The sequence below is a fragment of the Anser brachyrhynchus genome (assembly GCF_964034855.1).
Source record: "Anser brachyrhynchus genome assembly, chromosome: 24".
In the NCBI taxonomy this organism is placed as follows: domain Eukaryota; kingdom Metazoa; phylum Chordata; class Aves; order Anseriformes; family Anatidae; genus Anser; species Anser brachyrhynchus.
Window position 1 is genome coordinate 4,482,044 of NC_137717.1, and position 15,495 is coordinate 4,497,538.

General features: G+C 55.1%; 1 protein-coding gene across 6 annotated transcripts in view; it reads left to right on the forward strand.

Annotated features, from left to right (window-relative positions):
* The window catches only part of PHACTR4 (phosphatase and actin regulator 4), a 64,816-nt gene that overhangs the window by 47,285 nt on the left and 2,036 nt on the right, over window positions 1–15,495 (forward strand). For all 6 annotated transcript variants that reach the window (XM_080566619.1, XM_080566616.1, XM_080566617.1 and 3 more), the window contains 11 exons: window positions 2,685–2,861; window positions 3,314–3,394; window positions 6,496–6,660; window positions 6,789–7,148; window positions 10,134–10,713; window positions 11,369–11,592; window positions 12,034–12,184; window positions 12,816–12,871; window positions 13,736–13,797; window positions 14,573–14,710; window positions 15,399–15,475. In XM_080566619.1, the coding sequence (XP_080422745.1) occupies window positions 2,720–2,861; window positions 3,314–3,394; window positions 6,496–6,660; window positions 6,789–7,148; window positions 10,134–10,713; window positions 11,369–11,592; window positions 12,034–12,184; window positions 12,816–12,871; window positions 13,736–13,797; window positions 14,573–14,710; window positions 15,399–15,475 (2,036 nt within the window). In that variant the 5' untranslated portion in view covers window positions 2,685–2,719. The remainder of the gene's footprint in view (window positions 1–2,684; window positions 2,862–3,313; window positions 3,395–6,495; window positions 6,661–6,788; window positions 7,149–10,133; window positions 10,714–11,368; window positions 11,593–12,033; window positions 12,185–12,815; window positions 12,872–13,735; window positions 13,798–14,572; window positions 14,711–15,398; window positions 15,476–15,495) is intronic.

Genomic DNA, 15,495 nt, shown 5'->3' on the forward strand with positions numbered 1-15,495 from the left:
CGTCCTTCCGTGTCCGTCCCTTCTCCCTGGCTGCTCGGAGGTGGCCGGCGGGGGAGTGCTCGTCCTTCTCCCTCTAATTGGAAACGGAGACACCGCAGCTCGCCGAGGTCTCCCTTCATTAATCCGCGGACCTGACCGTTGAGTTTTCTTTTAATAACTCGTTCTGCTTAGCGCAGCACTCCCGACAGCTCGGGTGGCAGGCGGCACATAGGTTACATTCCTAAGAGCAATTCAAAGAAGGGACGCACACATATATGTGAAAGAAGCTCGGTACGGCCGTCTTCGGTGCTGATGCTGCTCTTCGGAGAGGCGAGGGGCACCGAACGTAGGCTCAGAAGTGCCGTGCGTGGCCCTTGGGATCCAAATTCAGCACACAGCTTGTGCCTGGCGAGCAGTGTCGCCTGCCTGGCAAGCTTTGGGAACGCTCTGCTGAGCAAAGTGAATGCTGCTTTTTCAAATTGCGTGTACGACTCGGGGGCTAATGTGCCGCTCTCTGAAGAAAGTGCCTCTGAGCATCCAGACAATTCAGCTCGGGTTTCTGGGAGCTCAAAATGCCATTTTTGTGTGTCCCTGCTTCCTCCCACCCTCCCTCCCAGCAGAAAATCACAGAATAGAGCCGCAGAAGATCACGGGTCGGTGCTGACATCTCGGATGCTGCGTTCCACCCAGATGCTCTCCTGTTACGAAGCCAGCTTTTTAAAGAAGCAGCTCAGACGCTGAATTATCATCCTTCTTTTCAAATAAACGTGGACTGGCATCAGTTTTTCACTGGCTCTGAGTGAGCTTTCTGTTAGGGGGTCTGATTTTATGTTAAAAAAATAAAAAATACATCCACTCCGATCCTCTCAGCCATCACTGCATGAAATCTGGAGACCAGTGAGCGGGAGGAGAGAAACCTGTGCAGCACCGGAAGGATCGTGCGTTTTAGGGCAAGTCTGAAATGGCCACAATCAGCTCTGCAAATAGGTTTTTTCCCTGCTAGCTAGCACAGCAGCAGGTCACTTCCCTGCCACTCCAACCCCTTGCAAACCTGTGTCCTGGGCTGGTTTTCCTCTTGCTCCATCGCTGCTTAAAGACCACACTTCTGCCACGGGATCTGGATCCTCTTCCTGGAATATTCTCCATTTTTCCTTGTGCTGTGAGCGCTCTTCTCTTCCCTGCTGTGCACTGGTCTTCGTTTTGCTTGTGCTGAGAGCAAGAAGCTGGGATCCTGCTGTGCCGTGACCCCTGGTGCTCACCCAGCTTCCCCAGGCCTCCCGGGGCTCCGACATCCCACACCGGGCAGCACTGCACGTAGAGCTCCACCAAAAGTCAGCAGCTGGGGTTTTCTTGGTTTATTTCCCATCCTCTGCTCTTGCCCACGTTGACAGGAGTCCGCTTTTATGCGTCTGAGTCTGCTAACTTCGGTGGGTGTTTGTGTGATCTAACAGGTATGTTGTCAGCTCTTTGTCCTATGTGCGAAATGGCTTTCCCCTAAAATTCCTTTCCCAATCTCTTCCCCCCAGGAGATGGGATTCTTGGCTGAACTCACTGCCTGGCCCAGGGGGTATTGTCTTTTCTGCAGGCGCGTCATATGGGCTTGCCTGACTAAAAGGCCTCTTGGGATCCCAGGAGGCTTGCAGACTCCACAACACTTGACTTAAAGGCTCAAAAATGAGGTGCACAAGTGCGATGTGTAAGGCAGCCCGGCACGTGGTGTTGGGCAGGACCTTTGTAGGACCGGAGGAAGTCTCTAGGCTGTTGCCCATGGTTTGTGTTCTCATGGGGCTGGGGTGCTCCCGTCTTACCCCGTGCCGAAGCCAAGGATTCGCAGCCTGCAGGCGAAGACCACGAACAGCCCCCCAGCTGCCTTCACTTAGGTTGTGCGCACTCGGATTTTTTTTTTCCTGCATGCTCTGCTGGATTCTGCTGACTGTAAGTGTTCCCTTATAAGCGTTCCCTTATGTTTCTTGTGTTTCCTCCCATACCCAGGAACCGGCAACGCCAGGCAGGCCAGAACTGAAAGTCACCAGCGTAGGGTTTTGTGCTCTGGTTGTGCTTCCCAAGTTGTTCCTTTATGAACTTTGTTGTGCTAAGTCTGGCTCTTTTTTTTTGCGCGTCCCTTCCCGCCTCCGTGTCCTTCTTGTGTTGTTCTCCAGAGACCTGGCGTGCAGTAGGTGGAGCGCGGGCCCGTATTGTGTTGCTTTCCTGTGTGGTTGTTGCTCTTGGCTGGCGATGCCGGCCTTATTTATAGAGGAAAAATCAGCGAGACTGAGCTCTAGCATGGGTCTGGTAATTGTGCCGTGTGTAGACGGCTGTGAAAAGGGGCTCTGCAGGCTGGGAGGGCTGCGTGTCCGTGTCGGTACGTGGGTCTGGCACCGGTCGCTTCCAGCTGCGGATGAGCAAACCGCAGCGGCGATTCGTGTTCCTTGGGTGAAGCTGTGGCCCTGCAAACTCCAACTAATCCTCGGTTCATCAGGAAGCCTCTTAGCGGTTACCCTTTGCACTGTTAACTTTGGAACCCCCCTCCCCTCGTCTCCCCGAGCGAAATGCCGGCGGGTTACGTGAAGGCGTGGAGTCTTGCTGCCTCCTTTGCATGAGCGTGCGCCGCCGTTTCGCAGGGTGCGAGGGGCTGGCTGGCGGGAGATGGCAGCTGTCCTCTGCAGCACGAAAGTAAAACTCCCTCTGTGTTCTTTCCCGTGCAGCTGAAGAGGTGGATCACCCCCCGAGCGATGCCGGCATGGGGGTAGATGTCCTGGAATCGGGCGACACCACGCCTCCCACCAAGAGAAAAAGCAAGTTCTCGAGCTTCGGCAAGATCTTCAAGCCCTGGAAGTGGAGGAAAAAGAAAAGCAGTGACAAATTTAAGGAGACTTCGGAAGGTAAGGGGGGCAGGGTGGGAATCCCTCCCTCCAGCTGGGAAAGCTGCGCCGAGCCCGCTGGCTGGTGAGGGCGGCTCGCGGCCACGAGCCCGAGCGCCGGCACGCGTGAGAGCCAAAGCGTGACTTGGGCGAAGGGCTGGCACCTGCGAGCTCTCCAGAAACACCTTGCCGTGGAGCAGTGCTCACAGACGAGCAAATTCCTTCTTGGAAGGAAGCTCCCGGGGCAGCCGCGGGGAGGGAGGGTTTGCTCCGCGATCACCAATCTAGCGCGAGGCGCAGGCCTGGGCGTGCAGCCCCCCCGCCCTCTTATTAATCCGTGCAATGCAGTGAAATTCGAAGCCCTTTTACTTCTTCCAGGGGACTTTAAAAAAAAACAAAAGTATCGTCTTGAACTTCTAGCTTACCCTGTTTTCTGAGTGCTTTCTTTTTTTTTTTTTCAATTTAATTATCAGTTTTAGAACGAAAGATTTCTATGCGAAAGCCAAGAGAGGAGCTGGTAAAAAGAGGGGTTCTGTTGGAAGACCCTGAGCAGGGTGAGTCCGCACCTGAGCTTCTCCTCCGCCTGTCTGTGTTCTGTGTAGCCGACCTTCCTCTGGCAACACCCCCCCTTGCAGCCGTTCTCCTCGGGGAGGCAAATTTAAGGGCTCTTACTTGCTGATGCGGTTCTTGTCTGTTTGTCTTGCCCTCCTCGCTGTGCTCTCCTGCCTGACTTCCGCACCCGGCAGGGAAGGCAGCCCGCCTGCGTGGTTAGGAAGATGTCCCAAAGAAAGAGCAGCGCCTGGCTTGGACATCTTCCTGCCTGCTGCCAGCGGGCATCCTGCGTGTCACCCCCCACCCTGTCCCTCGTGTGCATGTCCTGGTCCAGCCACCCTGTCTTGTCCTGTCAAGCTCCTCCGGCACGCTTCGGCTCAGCACCTCTGGTTTGTTCCCATCGCGCTCTGACCATCGCGGGAGAGGCGCTGACCTTGGAGTTCAGGTTTGAAGGCTTTAGGCGTGGAAAAAGGAGACAAGTGACGACTTTGAGCTGCCCTGGGGTAGGGGGATTTCCTCGAGGAGTTAGAGATGGGTTGCCTCATGTTATGGCCTTATATTTGGCCATATTGTGGCTTATTGAAGCTTTTTTTTGGGGTGGCCCTTTGGGGACCCAGGAGTTGCACTCAGTGACCTTTGTGGGTCGCTTCCAACTCGGATATTCCATGATTCTCCTACTTTGTCATCCCTGCTCTCTGAGTTGGGGTCAACCTGCCAAAATAACCCTTTGGCCAGCTCAGTTCACCCTTGGATGTAAAAGGGAGAGGGCAGGAGCGGCGGCAGAGCAGCCCACCCGCTTGGGCGGCAGCTAAAGCTTAGCTTTGGCTAAGCCCACGCTGGTTCTTCTGAGGGTGGGTGGTTCTTCTTAGGGTTCTTCTAAGAAAGGTACCAAGTGGAAAAGTGGAGGTAAAAAAATAAAAAATAAAGTGGTTTTCAGAGCCAACCACTGAAAGCTAAGCTGCGAAGTAAAAGCTAACAGGGTTGTTTGCAGCTGCCCTGTAATAAAAGCCGCTTACAACCACCTGAGGGGGTGAGTGCTGGGCTGGAGGAAGAATTCGCCGTGGTACACAAGTGTAGGAGGTCACAGGATGAAACTGTGGAGGAGATCAAAGGCTTCATGTAGCAAACTTCCCACTGGAGATGGCAGAGGAGAGAGGTCTTCCAAACGGTAAGGCTGGACCAGAAGCGTGGCTGAGAGGTGGAATTATTTTCTGCTTTAAGTCATCTGATCTGGCTTAAGGAGCAGGAGATGGTTATAACCTGGGCAAAGTGCAAGCTCAAGGGACGAGGGAGCAATCGGTATTGTCAGGAGGGATAGATTGGAAAGCACATTATCTAAATCCCTTGCTTCTATGATTTTTAAGGCACTGGAAGGGTCATGAGATGGTGGTGGTAGGTTTCTGTATTTCCTTGCATTTTTAAGACCTGCTCTTACAGGGTCAGCTAATTTTCTTAGGCAAGTCTGTAGCAAAAAAAAATAAATGAATAAATCTGGAAACCCCTGAGCGAGCAAGGAGGTAGGGAAGAGGAATAGCAGAGGCTTTTGGAACCCCACGCAGCTGGCAGGGGACGAGGCCCTGCTGCTCCCTGGGGAGGCCGGGTGGTCGTGCTGCTGGCCTTGACCTTGGAGGAGGCCGCGGGAGCTGGAGGCCGGAGCAGCGAGGAGCCGGCAGCAGTGTGCTGCAGCTCCCTGCCAGAGAAGGGCACGCCAGGTGTGAATGACTAAGGAAAAGCAAGATCGTACTGTTCCTGCCTCCCTGGCTGAAAACTCCAGCTAGCCAGAGGCGATTGCTGCTATAAAAAGCTCCCAGCTCATCTCTTGAGTTTCAGCCCTGGCTGGGGAGGAAACTCCCTCTTGCTGCTGTCTGCACTTCCTGCATTTCAGGGAAGGGCAGAGCTGTTTTCCATCTCCCTGCAGGAACCAAGGCTGATTTTATTTTGCAGAAAAGAAAGCCTGGGGAGATTTCAGCTTGGCACCTTTGCTTTCAGCTTCTGCGTGACACCAGGGCACTTCTGCATAAGGCTGTGTTCCCCTAGGGGAGGGGAGAGAGCATCTCGGGGTGGGGAGAAGAGGGCAGTGGGTTAAATCACCAAACATTGGAGCAGCAGAACGTGCTAGAACGCCTGGCAGGCTCGTGATGCTGTACATGAATTGCCTGAGAGATGCTAGGCTGAAGATGGTGAGGATTGTGAATAAAACGGGTGATGTACATGCTCAAGTTTTCTTGAGATGGAAAGCAGTCAGAACAGGCACTGCCCCTTAAAAGGGATGTGAAGCCTGAATCTGGGAATAATAATATTGAGAGGTTGTCCTGTCAAGGCAGTTCAGGAGGCAGAGAATGGTTGGGGATTTCAGCCATTGGTAGAGCTTTAAGGGCTCTCAAAAGCACCAGGATCAAGCAGGGCTGAAAAGATTTAATTTATTTATTTACCCCAGAAGAGGTCTTGCTTCTCACATTTGGGAGGCTCCATGCTGGCATCTACAAAAGCAGAGATTGTCAGGCTGATGAAGATGCATTGTTACCTCTGGTTAACACAAAGGTGAAAAGTGAGGAAAGCTGCACTGCGGGCACAGCAGTCATCTTTCTGCCCAATTCAGGGTAGAAACACAAGGAAAACAGAGGTGCTCCAGCTCATTTTAAGGAGTTATCAAAATATATCATTTCATGTCCAGTAGAAGACTTGGCTAGTGCTGGATTTTGTGTTGCAGCAGAAAATGTGATTACTCTGTAGTGGTGAGGGGATGTGGAAGCTGCTGGAGGCTAACTGTGACCGCAGCTTCGTTGGGCACGCCAGTCTTACGTTTTTAAACGTGGCAGCATTCTTTCTAAATAAGGTGGTAGATCAAGAGGCTGCTGAAGAAGAAAAACACTTGATGGGATCCAGTGCTGTAGTATTTGCTTGTTGATAATGAAATCGAGAGCTCTCAGCCCGAGCTAGAGTTGGTTTTGCTGTGCTCTCCTCTGCAGGAGGGAGGCAGAAGATCAGCTCTTTTGGAAGCCAGAGAGAAATCGGTGCAGATCGATGGCAGCTCAGCCACGTCTCTTCTCTCTCGTGCTTTCTGAGTGTTTTCTGTTGTTTCTCTCCTCCCATCCCTGTGCAGATGGTGAGGAACCAGAGAAGCTGAACCCACCGGCACTGAAGAATGGCCACACGGTCCCCATCGGTGGTCCCGGGGCCGGTAACCCGGCCAGCCAGGAGGAAGAGGCCCCAAAGTCATCCAGCCTTAGGAAGCCTGTTCCAGCTGAGGAACCAAAGAAAAGACAAGGTAAGAAACCAGAATGTGCAGAATTGGTTGCTTCAGATTCTGATAGGAGTAGCTTTGAATTCTCATCTGATTCTTCCTCCCCCCCCTGGGCCTTCCAGCCTCTTAAACGGAGCTGTCTCACCTTGCAGGCTCGTCCAGCAGCCAACCTGGTCCCGAATCGGAGCCACCGCAGGAGCCCCACGTTCCCAGGCAGCCTCTTCTTCCTCCAAAAAGACCTCCCTCCACGTCCCAGGAGGCAAACGAGGTGCAAGCAAAGGATCCTGCACCTGCCAGCAGCGCTGCAAAACCCGCACCCACCACCCCAGCCCCTGTCGCAGCAAAGACAGCCAGCTCCACAGCTGCCCCCTCCCCAGCCCCCAGGACTCTGCCCCCTGCTCTTGCCGGTGCCAACACTACTGCTCCCGTGAGCACGACCAGCACAGCTCCTGCCAAGCAGCCTCCCGTCCCGCCGCCCAAGCCTGTCAACAGAAACAGCAACTCGGTGATAGGTGAGTGCCTCTGCAAGCTGCCTTGGTGGGTGTCCTGGAGCCCTCGCTCTGCTATTCCCTTACAAAGGGGAGAGGCTGTGTTTTAGTATGATTTAGGGAATATTGTGTCGCAAACGTTTGACAGTTTTTGCTGAAAACAGCCCAGTTTGGGCTTAAAGGATCTGCCGGTGTTTAGCCAGGGCATCCGTGTAATTCCTGGGGTGCTCTGCCCTAAGTCACCCCCTCTGTCTGTCGGACGGGCACGTCTCCTACCTGCAGGAGGGGACCCTGCCTGCTTCTGGCGGGGGTGGGAGTGGTGCAGGGAGAGGGGAAGGCAGTTCTGTGTCAGCTGCACGGCTGTCTGAATGTCGATGCTTCGCCGAGAGCTGGGATTCAGCCACGGACACCTGGGATCGTGGATGGTGGAGGAGACTTGGTTATACCCGGGCACCTTCTCCAAGGTCTGAGGCCAGGATGTTGCTGCGTTAGTCTTGTGTCCGTATGTCTTGTCCCGTGGACGAGTACTCTGGTGTAATTTGAGCTGAATCTTCACACTTAGGGAAAGAATTAAGTGTCTTAGCTCTGTTTCTAAGCAGATGATCTGGGAAAAGAGTTTCTTAAAGCTGAGATCCCGCCCTGTTCAGGACTTTCAGAAGCACTGCTGTGGAAAATGAGACCACTTCGGTCCCTAGCCTGTTCGTATTTCTCAGGTCACCTGCTAGTCTTTGCACTGGGCCAGCAGAGGCTGGTACAGGTCAGGAGGGAGGTTCCTGGGAAGATCGATGGGACAGGTCTGTGTTGGTATCTCAACGCGGAGGCGTTGCGCAGGTGTGGTTTGGGAGGCAGCGGTAGAAGCTGAGATTGTGTGCAAGTTACCATCTGAACTAGCCTGGGCCACTGCTTTCAGTGCAGGCTGCATCCCTCTGCTCGGTTTGGGGCTTCTCCTTGCCCTAGCAGGTTTTGCAAGTGACCTTGAGATGGTATTAAACACTCCTGTATGCCAGACCAGCTTGATTAGTCCGACCATGCCTGAGCACCCGATGAAATACTTTCTTGTTTTCTTTAAGCTGCTTGCACACGTCGCAGATGGTATTTGAAATGCCCCAGCACTTATTGCAGGAGGTACTTGTGGAACAAAAAATGGGGCTGAAGACAGTCTGTCCAACGTGTGTTTGGACCCAGCCTCCCCAAAATCCGGGGCTGGGTGCACCTGTGGCTGCAGGGGTGTGGAGGAGAAGGGAGGAGAGCTGCCAGCCCCTCGTTTCCTGGAGGAGAGAGCAGAGGCACGACGGAGCTGTGCGCGCCGTCACTGCTGCGCGAGCCTCGTTTTGCTGCTGTGGATAAACAGCAGCAGTGGAACCGGCTTCATGAGGTCTCTGGTGCGTGCTCTGACTCGGGGCATGTTTTAGCTGTTGTGCTGCTGCTGTCGTAACGCAGGCAGGGAGAGCTGTCAGCGTGCAGACCGCCCGTTTGTTCCCCCGTGAAGCCGGTCATTGTGCTCGTTCTGCGAGCAGTCCCGCCGTCTGAGGCAGCAGCTGAAAATAAGGCTGAGGAAACGGTTGCTCTTGGGGGCAGAGATTTTAATCAGCATCAGCTTGGAAAAGAAAGCAGGGCACACGGTGCCCTCCGGACGGCTGGGAGCTCGGCGCGGCCCCGGTGCGTGGTGCTGGGGGGGTTCAGGAGCAGCAGCTGAGATCTGGTCGGGGCTGGAGCAGTGGATCCGGCCGCGGTGGCACTCGCTGGCTTCCCTCCTTATCGCGCTGAAGTGCTGGCTGGCTCAGGAGGATGCTTTAAGTGGTGCCCAGCCCTCTTCTGTCTCCTCTTTCTCCTGCCAACTACTCGGTCCCTTTCAAAATCTGTCTGCTGTTACCCAAAGGTGACCTGAGCCTGGTCCCGCCAGGCTTCGAGCGCCGTTGAGGGGACACTGCAACCCCTCCGGGCCGGCGCTGATGGGAGCTGAGGGCACTCGGTGTTTTCCACAATCTGGCTCTTAATCTACGAGGGGAAAGTCTAAAAATGCTAAACATCCCAGAAATGTGCCCACCTCTCTGCAGTTATGCGCCCTTATCTTGGCGGGGCGCTCCCTGCTCGCAGCACCCTCTTGTGGTGCGCGACTCCTCCAGCTCCCTGGTGGGGCCCGGCTGCGTGACCATCTTCTGCTCCGCTTCCAGCAGGTGGGCGAGACCTCTCCAAGCCCCACAAGTCGTCAGAGTATGGATGCTGAAGGTTACAGGCTCCTACAGCAAGAGCAGAGCGGTCTTCACGGGTGCAACTTCTTCCCTAGGGCCTACAGGGTGTTCTAGGAACCTAAAGAGATTTCCTCCTGCAGCTGTTCTCCTTAATGCGATGTGATTCCAGTTTCTTCCCGTCTCCTCCATCACCCAGACAAATCCGATGAAGATTCAAGGCTCTTAAGTAGTTTTGGAAGCGTTAGTAGGTTTTTTGGAGCAGAGCAAAAGCTCGTCCTCAGGCAGGAGCTGCGAGCAGCAAGGTGTCCTTGGGCCGGGCTGCCAGGGGAAGGGGAAGGCACGCTGCTGCCTTTTGCCTCCAAATGAGACTACCCCCAATTTATTTCTTTTTTTAACGTGCAAGGGAACCATCAACGCAACCGGAGTCTGAGGTGCCCTGCATGTCTCGGATTCCTTTGCGAAGGGATGCTGTAAATACAGCCGTGAAGTGCCCTACATCCCTGCCTTCCTTGGCTGCGTGCTGGCTCTGGGTGAGCTCCATCTGCTGCCATCTGAGTGCCGGGGCTGTGTCCCCCTGCAGCAGCAGGGCGCGCAGACCTCTCCCAGCCCGCGTGCGTCTGGCTGCGCTCCCAGCTCCTACCTTTGCTGCAGGAAGGGCGCACTGGAGGCTTGCAAGCTGCTTATTGCTGGCACCTCGTAGCAGAAGAGCAGTTGAGACGGTTTGGGCCGAGGTTCTGAGTCCTTCGCTGCCTATTCCACGCTGGTGAAGGGCACCCGGCAAACGCCCCGTTAACTCTTGTGTTCCTTTGGTTTCCAGCTGAACTTTCTCAAGCGATGAACAGTGGAACGGGCTTGTCCAAGCCTTCCCCTCCTCTCCCGCCGAAGAGAGGCCTCCTGCCTAGCGCCACGTCAGAGGCAGCTCTCGCTTCCAAGCCCCCGAGCGACAGGACGGTGACGGCAAGCCGCCCCGTGCTGATACCCATGCACATGGCCCCTGCGTACCCGCCGCCCTCGCCATCGCCGCCACTGCCCACGCACGTACCGCCGGAGCCTCCCCGCGTGCCCTTGCCCACCTCCACCCCCGTCCCGGACCCTCCGCGCTCCCTGGACCTGCCCAAAGAGCCCCCCCCTCCTCCTGAGGACTTCAGGCCCCCCGAGGCGGCGAAGAGGACGGCGGAGCAAGGCTTCGGCGAGCCTCACGCGCTGCCGCGGCTGCCCCAGGTCCCGCTGCACATCCGGATCCAGCAGGCGCTGGCCAGCCCCCTGCCCGTCACGCCGCCTGCCGACGGCTCGCACAGAGCCCACTCGCTGCTCTTTGAGAACGACGCCTTCGGGGAGGACAGCGGCACGCTGGGCAGGACGAGGTCCCTGCCGGTCACCATCGAGATGCTGAAAGTGTGAGTACCTCCCCCGTCACCTCCGGTAATGCTTCCCCAGCGCGCTGGAGTTGCACCCCCTGCTTCTCGCAGCCAGGCTCTGACGGCAAAGAAAGCAGCCCTGGTTTCTTTGCTCTTTACAACACCCCAGAAACCGTTTTGCCCGTTGGCTGAATCTTTCAGCCTCTTAGGGGCCCGGTGCGTCTTCCCCGTGAAGTTAACCCTGGTCCTGCGAATTTATCACTCCAAGGGAAATGTGTTCTGGAGTACAAATGCAGGCTGGTGCCAGGAATCTGGCCTGTCTTTAATTGCACTAGGATGAAACGAGGTTCTGGATTTCATCCAGTCGTGGCCTGCTTAACCCTGCCTTTTGCAAAGGGAAGTGGGAAAGGGGCTGTCTCGTGTGGTACCAGACCTGAACCTGAAAGTCCCAGCGCAGGGTGGCAAGAGGATCGCTTGTTTCTGCAGTGAACCTGTCTCTGGCATTTCCCCCCAGAGCTCCCTGTGTTTTGGGGAGAGGGGACGGAGCAGGGTCACGGGGCTCTTCTGTCTCTGGTTACGGGGCCCCCACAGACCTGCCTTCCGTGGGCCGAGCACAGCTAACAGGGCTTCATGTCCAGGGTATTCCCCAGCCCCCGTGGGATGTGCTGAGATGTAATAGTGTGCTTCTCGTTAGTCCAGACGATGAGGAAGAGGAAGAGGAAGACCAGGAAGAAGAGCAGCCTCCGGGCCCCCGTGTGTATATTGGAGATGTGCCGTCTGTAACAGTCATCCCAAAGCTGGTACCCCAGGTTCTGCCAGAGGAGCAGGAGGGAGACGAAGGGATGAGCGACTCTGACTCGGAGGGGCCCATCCTCTACAAAGATGACGAGGACGAGGAGGAAGATGAAAGCCATAACAGTAAGGCTTTGACATTGCAGCTCTCCCTCTTTGCCCCTGCTGAACTCAGTCCTGGCTGTGTTGAGATCTGTATCAAAGGGCTGGTTCACGCAGTGCTGCAAAGCTGCTGGCTCTTGGTTTCACGCTGTACCACGTCCTCTCCCCTGCCTTTTCAAAGCCTGCAGCAGCCAAACCTGCATGTTCATCTGGTGAGATGCTCTCCCTCCAGCTGCAGGTGGTTAATGCAGTAGCCTGTGCTGTCCCACCCCTTCAGGTGGGGTGGCATCAGCTGAGCTGCTGGCGTCGTGCAGGGATGCTGGCTGCTGCTGTGGTGACCAGCTCTGGCTCGGCTGGGAGCTGTAGTGCTGCGCTGGGAAAGCAAACCCCGGGGGAGAGCGCAACTGCCAGGGGCTGTGCTCAGGCACCACCGTCCTCAGCCACATCCCGTCGCTCTCCCCGCAGGCACGCTGGCTAACAAAGTGAAGAGGAAAGACACGCTAGCCATGAAGCTGGGGAACACAACCACGGTGCAGGAAGAAAAGTTTGTCTTTCCTCGGAAGAGCAAGGAGGAGTGGAACCAAATTCGGAGCCAGATCGGGTCGACACTGACCAGGTACCACAAGCAGAGGAGGGTTGCGTGTGAACCGTCGGTACGGCCTGAGGGGTGGGACTGGACAAAGCTGGTGTCTTCCCTGAGCAGCCTCTGCTGGAACACCACGGTTGGTTGGGGCAGTGCTGCCGGATCAGGGCTGGGAGGCCAAGTGTTGCTTTCCCCCCTGCGTTATAAAGGCTGGAATTTTCTCCTGGCCTTGAGCAATATCTCCTAACAGGCCCCTGATTCCAGATGTTAAATGGTTTGGGAGGGGAAAATCTCAAGGACTACAGAAGCATTACTGCCGTAAAATACAGATGGCCTATAAAGATGAGGACAGATGCAGGCGGAGTGCTGATGGTGGTGGGTGAAGCTGGGGCTGCTGCTATTCCAGTCTCTGCTCATCTGCCCTAAAAAAATTCCCCTGAGCTTTTGGGGGGCACAGCACTTCCCTAACCTGGCCCTGGGGCTGAGCTGCTTGCTTGAGTGGAGGGGAGGAGAGCCCCAGACAGGGCAGCAGTGATCTCCACTGGTGACTGAGCAGCGCTGAGGAGGTTTGAGAGCGCTCAGACCACAAAAGCAGTGGTGTTCTTCATCCCCCGCTGATGGATGACCAGATGACAAGCGCCTAATGTGTTCTGCTTTTCTTTAGGCGACTGAGTCAGAGACCGACAGCAGAAGAACTGGAGCAGAGGAACATACTTCAACGTGAGTAATGCTCCTCTGGTGGTCCTAAGTAATAAAAGCTGCCGTGTTTCCCATCTCACATTTTACTACATGGATACGCGGAGTCTGCCTGAAATGTGCAGATGGAGATGCTTTGGTTACATCACTGCAGGAAAGCAGTTCTGCTGACTTTTCCCAGAACGTTGTTACCATTAGAACCTGGATAAAATCAGGCCTTTAGCAGTGGCACCAAGCAATATAGTTCAAAGCATCATATTGTGGAAGCGCTACCAGTCCCCTGCCTGAAACCCCAGAGCAAAATATGTGAGCTGGTTAAGACTCTGCTCTGAAGTTACACAGCAAGAACTGTTACAGGTTTTTGTTTGGGCTGGACTTTTATTTGTGGTCCAGACATCCCAGCATCGTACTGTACAGTCCAGAAAGCAGCAGCTCGTTGTTCAGTGAGCGGTGTTTCTCTTGGCCATACCTTGTTCTGCAACAGTTTTAAACATCTTGGGGAAACGTCAGTTCAGGAAGTTTCCATTTGAAATATTTATCTGCGCTGCTGTTCTCTTTAAACTATTAGTATAATAGCTTTGGGGAAGAGCGATCTGCAAAGAGGCTTGGATGTATTTTGACAGCATGGCCATTAATCTTTAACATACATGCAGCTGGAGAGAATGACTCACGCGTGCCATGTTAAGGCCCACGTTACCACTGTCACTCAGTGGAGTGCTCGGTGAGTAAGGGGATGGAGCTGGGCTGCTCTCTCTGCCTGTAGCGAGTGCAGGTAACGTAGTCAGTCTGATAAAGCTCGACATTCTTCTCTGCTCAAGTCCAGAAGGCGCTTTTCAAAACCTTTGATGCTTACAGGGAAAAAAATTGCTTTTTTTTTTCCCTTGGCAGCGAAAAATGAAGCTGACCGTCAAGCCGAGAAGCGAGAGATCAAACGCAGGCTCACCAGAAAGGTACTGCTGGCCGTCGTGCTGTGACTGCCATCTGGCAGAGCTGTCGGGGACGGTGGTGGCTCTGAGCACGTCGTAGGCGCCTTGCCGCGGGTGAAGTCACGGGGCTGTTGTGTAATTGTCCCCGGTGCCCTCTGACTGCGGGGACTGCAGAATGTGGTCTGTCAGCCACGGCCGGCCCTTGGCACCGCAGCCGGTTTTGACGCTGACAGATCTGAGCTGGCATCAGGTGTAACAAGCTGGGTGAGATCTGTTTGGCACCTGGCACTTGAAAGTTTTGCCCGTGCTGGCCTGTTACAGCAGTACTTCAGTGGCCACGGCATTCACACCATGCTCCCCAAAATTCATTTCCCAAGGAACAGCTCGGGAGAAGCTGAGCAGAGCTGCTTTTAGCTGTGGTGCCCAGGTTACTCGCTGTTACACATTGCTAGGGAAAATATCTTCCCAAGGGCCCGCAGATACGAAATGTGAGTTCTGCTGTAGCTGAAGCAGAAACTGGGCTTGGTTCAGGGGTGTCATGTGGGGCCAACCCTGCAGTGGCTGTTCCCAAGCCCCTCGTTCTCTCTTCCTGGGATTGTGGCCTCGGTTCTGCCCTTGTGGCCTCGTGATCCAAACAAGACCCCTTAGAGGTAAATCGTCTGTGAGAGGATTTGCCTGGTCCCTTGCAGCCTGCATCGTGAGCAGGACCTTGGTGTCCCAGCTTGGTTTCTCCTGGGATGGCAGCTCCTGAGCAGCTCTGGGGACAAGGCACACACTGACTTTTTGTTCTTGCATTCAGCTTAGCCAAAGGCCTACGGTGGCAGAGCTGCAGGCCAGGAAGATCCTGAGGTTTAACGAATATGTGGAAGTGACAGACGCTCAAGACTACGACCGGCGAGCAGATAAGCCGTGGACAAAGCTTACACCGGCTGACAAGGTAACAGGGAGCGTCCTGTTCCCAGGCGGGGCAGGGAGCTAGGTCAGGGTGTCCCAAGCAAAAGGCTGAGAGCCAGGAATTGCTCTTTCTTCTGTTTTTTTAACCTCTGCATCTTTCCCTCTGCCACCCCACCAAGCACCACCAGTGTGCTTCACCCACGTGTGCTGTACCCAGCCCTGTTCCTGCTCCCTCCGCAGTGACACGGAGCCCACACGGGCACTGCCTGCACTGCAGCGTGACCTGTCTCGGCTTCTGGGTGGTATAAAAGGGTGCAAGGCACAGGGCGGTGGTTGGGGGAGTGCGGTTTTTCACAGGCTGAGGCAGGCTTAGGCAAGCTGGCGGGGAAGACGCCTGTTCTCATCTTCCCTGGCCACTTGGGGGGACTGCCCGGCCTTGGTGTGGAGGAGGTGGGGCGGATTAAATTCTGCCTGGTGCGAAGGATCTGTGAAAGCCGGGGTGGCTGCTGCAATCTGAGCTCCTTCCTCTGCCAAAAGGAGCTGCGGGATTCAGGGTTATGTTTAAAAACTGCTCTTACTCTTCGCTTCACCACTGAAAGGTGATAGAAATCAGCCCCGAGCAGGAGTGTTGGAGCCACAACACCTTCTTGCCGTGTCTGAGCTCACTTAAAATGGGGGATAGAGGGTCATATGCCCCAGCAGGAGATAAAGGTCTCTCCCTTTTCACGCAGGCTGCCATCCGGAAGGAGCTAAACGAGTTTAAGAGCTGTGAAATGGAAGTCCACGAGGAGAGCAAACAGTTCACACGGTGAGACCGCAGCGCTCGCG